This window comes from Teleopsis dalmanni, chromosome 2 (assembly GCF_002237135.1).
Source record: "Teleopsis dalmanni isolate 2A chromosome 2, ASM223713v2, whole genome shotgun sequence".
Classification (NCBI taxonomy): domain Eukaryota; kingdom Metazoa; phylum Arthropoda; class Insecta; order Diptera; family Diopsidae; genus Teleopsis; species Teleopsis dalmanni.
In genome coordinates this window covers 121,686,412-121,697,884 of record NC_051847.1, presented here as the reverse complement: position 1 = coordinate 121,697,884, position 11,473 = coordinate 121,686,412, and the positions used below count along the sequence as shown (strand labels likewise).

Genomic DNA, 11,473 nt, shown 5'->3' with positions numbered 1-11,473 from the left:
AAAGGAGTTACGTACGAATGTCATACAAGCTGTACAAAAAGAGGACAATGTTTTCAGTAAGTAGAATTAGCAAATTTTTTAAAATATATGTCAACGCGGATTATATTCAACAGCTGTGGAAATTACCAAGGATACCACTAAGTTAGATAATTTTCCCTTCAATCCTGATGCAGTGTTAGAGCGTCCAAAACGCTCCCGTGGTAGTGGTTGTGGTTCCACTGAAGAAGTAACAACGACAGCTCAAAATAATAAAACATAGACAACGAGGCTTAAAAATAAACGTTTATAAAAAGCAACGTAGGAATGTAAAAGGCTTACAAATGTAAAAAAAATAATGTAATTTAATAGCTTTAATATAACTTTAATAAAGTTTAACTAAATTTGCTTTAATATAAGGTAATAAAGAAAAAACAACCAAATATATACAAATCAGAAACAAAGTTTATTTTTTATATTTTTTGCTTGTTTTTCTAGATTTTTTTTCTTTATTTTTTTTACGTTTACGCTCATCTTGAGAACTAGAACTGGAACTTGAGGGTGTACTATTGTCACTAGTTGAACTGGAGCTTGAAGTTGTGCTGCTGTCACTAGTTGAGCTGTTAGATTCCGTTTCACTAGAGGATGAGTCTTTAGTTTTTTTATTCTTTCTTTTTCTATCCTTTTGTTCACTCATTTTACGTTTCTTTTTCTCATCATGTGAAGGTTTTATACTCTTATCCACACTGTGGTCCTTTCGTGTGCGGCTGTCATACAAGGGTTTATGGTTGTTACTAACACTATCATATCTGCTGTGCCTTTCGCTTTGTTCATGTTGCGTTAATTCGGTTCGACGTCTATGCTCTATATTATCATTACTTTTACCATTTTTTCGTTCACACACTTTGGGATCTAATCTATCCCGGCGTGAAGGACTATTGCTGTTAGACCTTTGCCTGTCATGTTTACGTTCATCTCTATAATTGCGTGGTGGACTATGCGTATTGCGATGGTGACGATTTCTTTCATAATCATTGTGGTCAGCTCGACGTCCACGCAGGGGACTATGACGATTTTTGTATGTGCGGTCAGGACTAGAGTTATCCTCCATTCTTCTTTTACGATAATTTTCACGCTCTCTAGAATATTCGTTTTGTACACGTGCTGGGCTACGACTACATCGGCTCCTTTCATCACGATTGATATTACGATTCTTCGAGTTAGACCTATGCTTACGAGATGGACTTTGACTCTGATGTCGTGCTCGATGATATTTAGCGTCATCATTATGTGCAGGAGACTTGCGATTATATTTATTACTTTTAGTATATCTTTCACTACTATCATCTTTTCGTTTTCTAGCAGAAAAGTCCCGGCGTTCTCTACTGCGACTTCGACGTGGAGATCTATTTTTTCTATCATACTGTCTATATTCAGGTGAACGACGCCGATTTTTATAAGTATTTCTACTTTCCCCTTTTTTATTTTTTTCCTCACTTAAATCGTTAAAATCAAACTTTCCTTGCATTCCATCCACACCACGGCCCTTACCTCGCCATTTTACTTTAGCGACAGATTGAGAGAAATCTACATGTATACGTCTATCGTCAATAAGTACATTATCCATTTTAAAGTAAGCCGCTTCACATGATTTTTGCTCTTCAAATTCAACAAAAGCATACTGTAGAGAATCTCCTGTTTTTTTGTCACGTATAACTTCACAAGTTTTTACTCTACCAAAGCGACTAAATATTATTTCCAAATCATCATCCGTTGTTACTGGATTGAGTTTACAAACAAATAGTACATTTTCTGGTGGCGCTACGTCAGCATCTGGAATATCACCCACAATTTCTAAAATAGTTGCACGTGCTTTTGCTTCACGATCGGCTATCATCTCCTGCAGTTCTTCAACACTTTTGCCTTCTGTGTCATAAATGTCCTCATCAGCAGCAATCCGCCCATTTTTTAGACGTTCCTCATTGGGTGATGGCGAACGACTTGGCACTTGAAAACCTCGCGGATCATCAAATGGATCATTAAGTATAACAGTATGTGTAATGCGTATGTCCTGAAAAGGTCGACTATTATCATCGACAATAGTTTCATTCAACGTGCGTAATATATCAAAACCTAGAAATTTCGAATTTTTAATATATATAAAACATAAAAAAATCTATTATAGAACATACCCTCGACCACCTCTCCAATAACACAATGTACACCATCCAAAAATGTTAAATTAGAGTCTAATGTAAAGAAGAATTGCGAGCCAACCAAATTTTTACCTGGACTTACTAGTGACAGCAAACCAGGGCTTGTATGATTTATCTTTGGCAAATTTTCAGCTTGGAAAAATCGTTTTTGTGGACCTTCAATTACACCCCAAATAGAACTACCTCCATTTCCAGCTCCACTAGGATCACCAGTTTGGGCAATAAAATTCTGTTCCACTGTATGGAACAAATTGTAATTGTAGTACTTCAGCTTGCACAGTTTTATGAAGTTGAGACACGCAATTGGCCGCTGCTCGGTAAATAAATCAACCGTAATATCACCGATTGTGGTTTCAATAACCACCGACATGTTGAACGTGTAATATTCAGTAATAACTTAATTATAAAAGTAGCACAAGAACATAAACTTTACAAGCACTCTCGCAAGTTAGTAGACAGCTGTGGTGAGAATAACTAGTAATGTAATAGAGTTCAAATTGTACCATAATATTGTAGATAATACACTTATTGAATTTTAGCGTTGCTTACCCAAAAATTGAAATTTATTGTATTTAACAGCGTTTTCTATTAGCGCATCCAAACTTATTCTAAAATTAATTTCTATCTGTAAAAATTTTGTACTTAAAATTATATTAAGTTAAATAAGGTAAACGTTTTATAAAAGAATTGGTACATTTTTAGCACTAGGCATACGCTGTATGTTTTTCAACAATAAATACAAAATCTTTTTTGGACATATATAAGTAATAAGTTTTTTTTGCAGGATGTCATATATATCATATATCATTGTTTTAAATGATTTGAAAATTGAAAATAAAAACACTTCTATTTGTTGATTTTAAATAAAAATTATAGCTTGTTTATTTAAATAAATAATATTATATAACATTTATGACTATTGTTAAAATAAGAAAAAACTACAACAGGAGTATTGTTCTAAATAAACTTTAATATAATTTTTTGTTTGAAATCAACAAATAAAATTTTATATTTGGTAGATAGGTTTCGAAAAGTAGTAAACTACAACAATAAGTCTTTTTTATATTTTCCTAATTGAATATTTGGTTGACTATACAACTGTTTCGAATACTGCCAAGTATCCATCATCAGTTTTCTCGAAATTATTTCTTGTATATAATTATACGTAAATAATTTTTTGAGAATGCACCTAGCAAGGGTTGAACTCGTACCCTGGCAAATTTTAAGCTCAGAGTCAATGTTTATTAGTAAACTGTCTTAATGACGTATTTAACTTGTATGTTCTGATTTGAAGTTCTGTGATAGTGAATCTAGTGTTTTAATTCAAATACAACTCAATTCAATATTTTTTAAATAAATATTTTTTACTAATTAACCATACAAACAAAAAAATTTATAAGCAATTAAATATATGCAAAAAGATGAAAAAAGGCGTTATTTATGTAGACAAGATATATTAGAGCATGTGTAATTGATTTTACAAAGTTGTAAAATTGTTTAAATAAAATTTTGCAATTATAGTATTAAATTTATTTTTTTCATGTATGTAGAGTAACCCAATTGCAGATGTGCTTTCTGGTTAAAAAAGTGGCAACACTGTGCTATATATTTGACTACCACCACCATTATTTCACCTCAGTTTACATTTGGTCGCCTTCTAGTGCGAAGTGGAAGCTATGTGGCTAGGCGGAGTAATATTTTAAATATTTTTATAATTTTTGTTTATGTATAAAAAATATTAGAATAGAATAAACGCAAAATTTACATGAAGGAAATTTTGTGCAGCGAATGGTTTTAAATTGATAAATTGGCATTTAAAAATTCCTATTGTGAGTCGTCATATGTGTTTTGTTTTTGTTTGAATTGCGAATAAATGTGATGTGATGCAAATTAATAAAGTGAAAATTGTAAAAGCACTATTTGCAAAATTAAGCATAACCAAAAAAAGTTGATATTAAAGTAATATGTTAAAAATGCCCTAACGCTTAAACGCTTGTTTAATTGTTTTTACAAATAAAAAAAGTACAGAGCAATCTCGAACAGCCTAAGCTGAATACCAAAATTATAGGGCGAATATTTTTCTTTTTTCAACAAAAAAAGTGTTATTGCGTATAATTAAAAGTTTTTCGTGTGTGAAAATTATACGAATTAAATTTATTAAACTGGCTACTATAAGCGATAAACAAAATTTTGATATGAGCATGGATGATGCGGAGGACGAAGTTACGGATATTAAACTTCAAGTCTTTCACAATACAGTGCGAGAACAAATAGTAAGTAAATCAATTTAAATTATTGAATCAGTTCAAAAATATTGCAGTTAGTAAAAATGCTTAGAGAACCCAAGCTAAACTAATAACTTGTCAGAACAATAAAATTGACCACACTTTTACATCCACCACCGTTGCTTCCATTGACTATGCAAGCGAAGTGCAGCTGTTGGCCAATTTAACGGATTTTCAAATCAGAACTCATCGAACATTTTTGCGGTTGAGGTGAAAGGAAACCGCCGTTATCACTTGGCACGTGCCAGTCAGTTGCTCTTCTCGCATAATAAAAAACAAGTTTATAAATTTTTCTTTTGTGTTGTTGTTAGTAATGTTAATCTAAAACTTATTTATAAACTTATTTCACATTTAGAATTTGTTGGAATAAATTATGCTGAGATAAATTATGCTGAAATTTTTAATGCTCATGATTCTCTATTATGATAAATCATTTAACTATTTTTCATTTAAATTATTTTGAGTACGGTGGAGAGCTTGTAAGCAGCAAATCCATTTTCGATTTGATATTCAAGATACCACTAAAAATTCTAGTGTTAGACTACTAAAACAAGTTCTTGGGAATGAGTGTAGAACAACTCGCCATCAGGCTGTAAAACACTTCTGTCTGAAATTGTTGTCCAGTATTTAGGTGGTGAAACATAAGGAGCTTAGTAGTTGGGTTTCTAAACGAATTCAGTTTTCTTTCGAGTCCCTTTTAAAAAGAATGTCTATAAACCAAATGAGAATTATACTTTCACCTTTTAAATATATAATACATAATCAATCACATAGTACCTACAAAGTATGATAACACTTTTCTATCGTTCTTGATACCCAGAAACACATCACACATATAATTCTAACTATTCTTATAGTTAAGTTTGATAAATCTGTGAATATTACTGTCAATATATTAATACTAATGTCTTGGAAGTGTTTAATAGTACATATTTTTATTCTATTTAAATAGAGTATTTTATTAAACTCTCGTAAAAAACGTAAAACTATTTTTATATGAAATAAATTGACTCTATAATGTAACAGAAATAATAATAACATAAATAGTCTTATATCGTAATTAGGTATGTAGAAATATATATTGCATTATTTAATATCGTTATTAGTTACTCAGTAATATTTACTACTTATGTATCTATCATATCATTATTGTTTTACGTAGGAAAGTAATTTCCTAATTTATATAGAAAGAAGTTAGTTAGAAACGAGCTCGAGTTACCATATCTCAAGAAAAGCAAATAGTTCTTTAGTGGTGCTCTATTGTTGCAAACAAAGTCTCATACAAATCCTTTCCTTTGCGCCACCACTAAATTAAATAGCGTGCATAAATTGTTAATTATGGACAGGTAATTCATCAAAGTAGTGTAAAAGATTGTATCGAGTATTGTCTTCATATCAGAGTCTTCTTTGAGACAAACATGATGATGGTGAAAAGTGCTAGATATTAGCAATGATTAATGACATCACTATTTTAACTATTGATGGTTACAGTGATATTGATATATACGTATGTTATGTGTGATGTATGACCTCTACCGAAGGCTTTTCTGTTTTGAAAAGAATTATATATCATTCTAGGAATAGATATGATAGTTGTATGTAAGTAAATAAAGTTTTATTTGAATTCATTATAATTCAAATGGTGTCTAGGCTCAAAATGTAGGTTAGGTTAAGCTGATGGTTTTAAAATTTTTTTTTAGCTAGCTTTACTAAAATCAGTCGTTAAATTGTAGTAAATTGGAAATTAGAATTGCTCTTTTATAGGGATTGTGAACATTGTGGGTTTTATTATATAGTATTGTTTTTTATACTCTTATATTATTTCCTTACATCTTTTAGAAGGGTTGTTGGTAACGAAATAAAATAGCAATTCTGTAACTCTTCTGATTAATGTGCTGGCGTAAAAACTTAATACTAAGCTGTTTTATTGAACCAATAATTAATTGATGCATTCTGCAGATATAATAGATATTTCTTTATAATAGCATGTATTTCGAAGAGCTAAAATTTAAGTTTCTATTATATTTTGCTTACTCTCTATAGTATTAGCTCTTGATTTATTTAACTTTATGGATAGAGATTTCAACAAGGTAATATTAATCCCATAAAAGATGTTTATCTTTTGACATTAGGAATACTTTTTAATTGCGATTCTCTTACCACTAACACAATTTATTAGCATATATTTGTTAACATTTAACGAAGTATTGATTTAAATAAGTTTAATGTATCTCTATGATATTTACGGTTCTAGACTAAAATTTATTGTGAATAAGTATAATATTGTTTTATTATTTATGTTGATTGTTTGTCCATTCATACTGTTAATGATAGTAAGTCATCACAAATGACATTGAAACATTGAAAACAATTTATCTGTCTTGGTCGTAATAATGATACTAAGTTAATAGGTCACTACTGCAAAGATATCGAAATATTACATTTACATCTGTGCTATCAAAAACAAATACAATACTTAACCTTGTAATAACTTATAATAGCGTATATAAACTATATGAGCAATTTAACAAACAATGCTCACATATATAATAACTGAAAAAATTCAAGTGTCTTATCATGAAAAAAAATTGTTAGCCTGTTTTCTTTATCAGTTATCAACAAAAGTACAAAAGAGAACCATAAATAAATAAATAAACCCATTCAATATTTAGTTTGAATTCAGTTTCTTATTTATTGATATTGTTAGTAATACAAAGAAAAAGTGTGGAATGTACTTTCTTCTTTTCAATAATTATTGCACTTATACCCAGTGAGGTACTTTTAAATTGCTGAACAACAAACGTGCGGACTTTGCACAGTTCCCAGATATAAAAATAGAATAAATAAGAAAAATATTGAAGAGCAAAAAGTAATTGTATTACTTAAAGCCACTTGTTGATTTGAAAAGATCCACTCGGAATTTGCCAAAAAAAAGCAATAAATCGTTTATATCATTCAAGCAGCGATCTCTAAACGTTTTCCAATTTCACTCTTAGTTTAGTAGGACTTTTAACAGATTATATCTAGATGATAGGTAGAGTCTTTTAAGCATAGGGGGATATATATATAAATATGATGGGTAATAATATATTTTTGATTTTGTTTTGGCGATTATTGGTGTAAGGTATTCAGTTGTTGTAGTTCAGTGGTCGCTGTGAAGACCTTGAAACCATAGACATGAATTTGCTTTATATTATCTCCCACACTTAGAAGCGTATTCCATTCATTATCAGATTTAATTTCAAATAAATTCCTTGAATGTTTGTGGTTTTTCATTCAATGAGTCTTTATAATTTCAATAAGTCAAGAGATTTATTTTTATTAGTTGTAAATACTTTTTGATTGCTACAATACTTTGTACATAATTATTTTTTATATATTGTAGTAATAAGTTTAATGTCTGTTAGTAAAAAATTTGATTGATGATTTTATATTACATATTGAATTTTGTTTTGTTTTGACCATATTTAGAAAGTCCGTTTTAAGTATCTCTCATCTTTATTGTAAAAATTATTCTAGTTAAGATATTTGTACAGATGAATCTACCTATATCGTTTTAATAGTACACTTAATTAATTTTGTTTAAAAAAAAAACAAACCATACAACTACTATCCACAATAATTAACTATCAAAATAATTTTTTTGAGAGAACTTTTCTTTTATAACTTATATCTCAGCAAATATTATAACTTTCATATAGTTATTTCTATTTTTTATAAATATAAACGGTTATACCATCCGTTCTTACAATTAAAGTCAATTTTAATCTATGTTTGAAAAGTTAAATATTTAATTCTCTATAAACCGTGCCGACTATTTCTTGTAGAGTTCCTGTTGAAGATTGTTTGTTATGGAATTAGATGACGACCTAAATGATTGTGCCTACGTAAATTGTATAGATCTTCATCTGATTTCAGTGCTATAACCTATTATGTAAAAAATAATAGTTCAATAAAAAAATCATCTCTTATATATAATATATATACAAAGGATATATACAAATATATCCTATTTGTAGTTATTCTTATTTAATAACTTTGTTTTAGTACAGCAGTATGGCTAAATGAAGGAATAGTCCTTTATGACAGAAATATGTAAACCAGTTTTTCTGTTGAACTTCTTCACAATTTCGTTTAGCCTATGTCAGCTCTAAAGATTTGAATATATTGTAGAAATAGTTTTCAAATTTTATGAAAAGTAGTTTATTTTTGAATCTTAGAAAAACCTGATTCTTTCGGGAAAGGCTTTCTTAAATTTAAACCCAGTAATATATTAGTAAAATGTATAAAACTTTTATGCTAGTAGTCGTATTATATGTAATTAGTTACATTATTGATAATATTTATAATATAAAAATTGTTATATATAGGTAGATATAAGCTGGCTGTCGAAAACCATGCCTAGAGTTGATAATCCGTAGCGATATCAGATCAGTGTCCTTAAAGGTAGATAAAGAGGACGCAAAATATTTAAATTGTGTACGACATTAGCGAATTTTGAGTTCATTCACTCTAATATCAAAAGTAAAACTGGTAGCTTTAAAGTATTTTAATCGTGTTTTTAAAAAAACGAAATAGAAACAGACATGTTCTAAACGTGTAGTTCCTTGCCTTTCCCGCAATTGCTGGCAATATTAAGCTTATACGTATGCTTAATAACTAGTAGTGCCAGTGTAAAATATTAACAAGCATTCATCATTTCTTTCGATCTAACGATTATAACGATTGGGCATATGTTCCAGAAAATATATGTTTGCAATAATCTGGGCAATTTTGTAAGTATTTAACTTGTGTATCTCGGCTTTCACCTTTTGAAATTTTTGTTCGTCAAGTTGTCTGTATTTATTTTTAAAAAGGTCTCAGTATTTTGCTTGTTTTATCTTCTGGCTATTAATCTAATATACAGACAGCACACGGCTATGGGTCAATCTATCCATTTGCTTTATTGCATTATTGAACATTTTGAAAAGATATCCAGTTTGAAGAGATTACTTTTATGGCTACTTGACTGTCTACAAAAAAATTTATTGTAAATTAGTTCGTTTCTGCGACTTCTCTAAGAGCAAATACTAATGTTTAAAACAGCCTAGGGTGTTTTAATAACTATTATGTTAAACCCGGCATAGTAGAGGCCAGCTACTCCCTCCCTTATATTTTAGAGTCATCTGTATAGAGATTAAAGGTATTACGTTTCAGTTTCAATATGTGCCATATTATGATTCCGCACTGCCTCTATACTGGACAGAGGTTATTTACAAGTAATTTCCATTGCCTTCTTTGCAACGTGACGTCTCGCAGTTCATTCATGATGCTACTGTAGTTGTTTCTGTTGGGCCCTGCGTTATTATTTTCGTTTTGTGTGGACCTTCTCCAAGTCAATTTCGGACGGCCTTTTCGTGTGTTGCCTTGTGAATTATATCGGAGTGCCACATCGCAAATGTACACTAGTATGCGTAGTGTGTGACCTGTCTAGCTAAATTTGCATCTTCAAATGTCGACATCTATATTCGTTATTTCCTATTCCAAGATACATAATCACGATCATATATTGTAAACCGAGTATGATATTAAGATGAATAGATTAAAAAATAATTTCAAATTATCGTGACTGTATGAGAAAAACAGTCTGCTTCTTTATATTGCATATGTTTCTAAGGCATTCGTTTTAAGATATTTTTTAAGATTATGTGTTTATAATTAAATCACACATGGCGCTTTTCTTTCACAAATGTTTTGATTTGAACACAATATTTTTATTACGAAATAGAAAATAATTGTTTTATGCTTATATGAATCAGTTAAATAATTAAAGTGACATTCCTTTTATATTTATTTAAATCTTTTGACATCTTTATTATTGATTAAAAAAATATATTCATAATTAATTATGTGAGACTCACGATTGTCACTCGCTTAAAAGCGTGTGTGACTGTGGGATAAACAATAAAATCGGAACAATAAAACCAGAAGAAAACCAGAAGAAATGGATTTCAAACAATTCTAGAGGCGGAAAATGAAAGTGAAAATTTTGCAAATATTTTGTAAAAAAAATTTAAAAATATTTTGAGAAACAACAACCTCAAGTGCAAAGTTTTTACTTGGCATTGCACTTTGCTAAAAATATACTTCATTCTTCATTCATCTTGGATCATCTCTCATATATGCGCGCAACTGATCAACAGTTTTTGAAAATATATCTGTGAGGGATTTTGATAAAATATAAATACAAATGTGCCTCAAATTAGTAAACATAAAAAATTATAAAAAAAACATAAAAAAGTTTTGCTTTCTTAAATAAAAATATGTTCAAATATTTTTCAAATTTAAAAGAAATAAATATGTTTTTAAATTCAACAAAAAGTTTTAGTTAATTAAATAAATGTATTTCTATTTAATAATTAAATATTATTGCTTTTAAGTTAATATTTGAAATAAATAAAAAACACTTTTAATAAATAAACGACGTCAATTAGTATTTGTCTATGAAGCCATTTAGTTGAATTTACTTCTCTTTGCGATAACAAAATTGTCTGCCCCAGAAAGCACTGAAACCAAATACAAAATATTTGGTACGTGCGGTCGTGCCATCGAGTCACCTTTGCTCAGTTATCGTAAATATACCTACTAGTAAACCTTAAAATATTCACGCCAATTGAACGAAACCGCAATTCCAATTCGAATGACACCAATTTAATTGCTCTATTTTAGTTGGTTTCAATTACCAGCAAATTAATGCCCCAATGTACACATAATAAACATATTATTATATAAACAAATTAACTAATTACTATAGAATTACAAAACTACATATTTTAACCATCTAAAACTCTGATAAATATAATTACTATGTAAATGTATACCATCCACAATAAGAAAGTTTTTATTGGAATGATATGAGTAGGAATAAATAGTTTATCGACCTAAATCTTATAATTTGGTGGTTTTTATTAATGTATAATATGTTTTTTTTTGTTATATAGTTGTAACAGTCCTGGG

The 11,473-nt window shown here is 29.4% G+C and overlaps 2 protein-coding genes and 1 long non-coding RNA gene across 5 annotated transcripts in view; 2 read left to right on the top strand and 1 right to left on the bottom strand.

Annotated features, from left to right (window-relative positions):
- LOC119685473 lies at window positions 1-185 on the top strand. The gene is made up of 2 exons (XR_005252803.1): window positions 1-56; window positions 114-185. It is a non-coding gene; the product is annotated as an uncharacterized LOC119685473 (long non-coding RNA).
- A 263-nt stretch (window positions 186-448) lies between these two features.
- Window positions 449-2,654, bottom strand: LOC119682589 (peptidyl-prolyl cis-trans isomerase sig-7-like; the record flags this gene model as incomplete). Its single annotated transcript, XM_038096061.1, has 2 exons — window positions 2,169-2,654; window positions 449-2,109 (listed from the first exon to the last, which is right to left on the bottom strand). Coding segments are annotated over exons 1-2 (2,055 nt in total), but the record flags the coding sequence as incomplete, so codon positions are not given.
- Window positions 2,655-3,829: 1,175 nt separating this feature from the next.
- The window catches only part of LOC119679651 (protein Lilipod-like), a 35,778-nt gene continuing 28,134 nt past the window's right edge, over window positions 3,830-11,473 (top strand). For all 3 annotated transcript variants that reach the window (XM_038092124.1, XM_038092123.1, XM_038092121.1), the window contains exon 1: window positions 3,830-4,465. In XM_038092124.1, the coding sequence (XP_037948052.1) occupies window positions 4,388-4,465 (78 nt within the window). In that variant the 5' untranslated portion in view covers window positions 3,830-4,387. The remainder of the gene's footprint in view (window positions 4,466-11,473) is intronic.